The sequence below is a fragment of the Aplysia californica genome, unplaced genomic scaffold (genome assembly GCF_000002075.1).
Source record: "Aplysia californica isolate F4 #8 unplaced genomic scaffold, AplCal3.0 scaffold00132, whole genome shotgun sequence".
Lineage (NCBI taxonomy): Eukaryota > Metazoa > Mollusca > Gastropoda > Aplysiida > Aplysiidae > Aplysia > Aplysia californica.
Window position 1 is genome coordinate 933,632 of NW_004797402.1, and position 1,015 is coordinate 934,646.

General features: G+C 41.6%; 1 protein-coding gene across 1 annotated transcript in view; it reads left to right on the forward strand.

Moving 5' to 3' along the window:
• The window catches only part of LOC106011504, a gene marked incomplete in the record, with an annotated part of 6,696 nt that continues 5,681 nt past the window's right edge, over positions 1–1,015 (forward strand). Inside the window, 1 exon segment of the mRNA XM_035969262.1 lies at positions 1–456. Coding sequence (XP_035825155.1) covers positions 413–456 — 44 coding nt within the window.

The window sequence follows — 1,015 nt, forward strand, 5'->3', positions numbered from 1 at the left end:
TCTTTAATTTAAAAAAATGACAGTTCAGCTTTGCCTCTTGTCTGCGTGTGTCGCTATTCTTGGTGAGCGGGAAATTATCGATGTTCGTGGATAATGGGCAATTTCGGATTCTATGTGGCTGTGGAAGTTTGATGATCTGATGTGGAGATCGTGATTAGATCTAGATCTAGTGACTCAGCTCTTGCAGAAAGACTGTGTTTGGTTTAAGTAACAAAAGTGAAAAGGAACACGTGAAGATCCAATAGCAGTCGTTTGGTGCTGGAGAAAAGCAAAATTGACAGCCCGAATAAACAGAGGGAAAGAGCAAAAGTGGGATTGACCCGTGACACTATATATTTCTGACCAGCCCTTTCAGATATAGTGTGTGAGGCGTTGCTTTCAGTGTCGTTTCTGTTTTATTTGAAAAAGGACGATGGCTTTTTACTTTTCTCAAATGGACACTGCCAACCGAGGAAGGTAGTTATGCCACTTACAAGATCACACAGTTATTGTTATCGCCATAATTCTCATGGCTCTCCTCCTCCTCCTCGTCCTCGTCCTCATCCTCCTCCTGATCATCATCATCATCATCATCATCATCATCATCATCATCATCATCATCATCATTACCACCACCACCACCACCACAACCATCATCATCATCGTCATCATCATCATCGTTGTTGTTGTCACCAGTGGGAACAATTTCTATACATAATAAGGCTTGCCATTTCTCTCAAGGCCCTATAATACAGCTTGACTTAATCCTAGACCAGCCTTTAGACTCGGGGCTCAGTCCATTTCAGTCCATTTCTGATAATAAATATGCATATAATTTGTTGCTCTCTTCAACCGTAATAGCCAAAGATAATATCATTTCTAAAATCAATCTCCCCCTCAGCCAGTCTTCTGTACTTGTCTCAATCAGTCTATCAATCAATACCTTATTCGCTTAATGAGGAAGTCATGCAGTCAACTACTCAGACACATCCACTCTCTCTCTCTCTCTCTCTCTCTCTCTCTCTCTCTCTCTCTC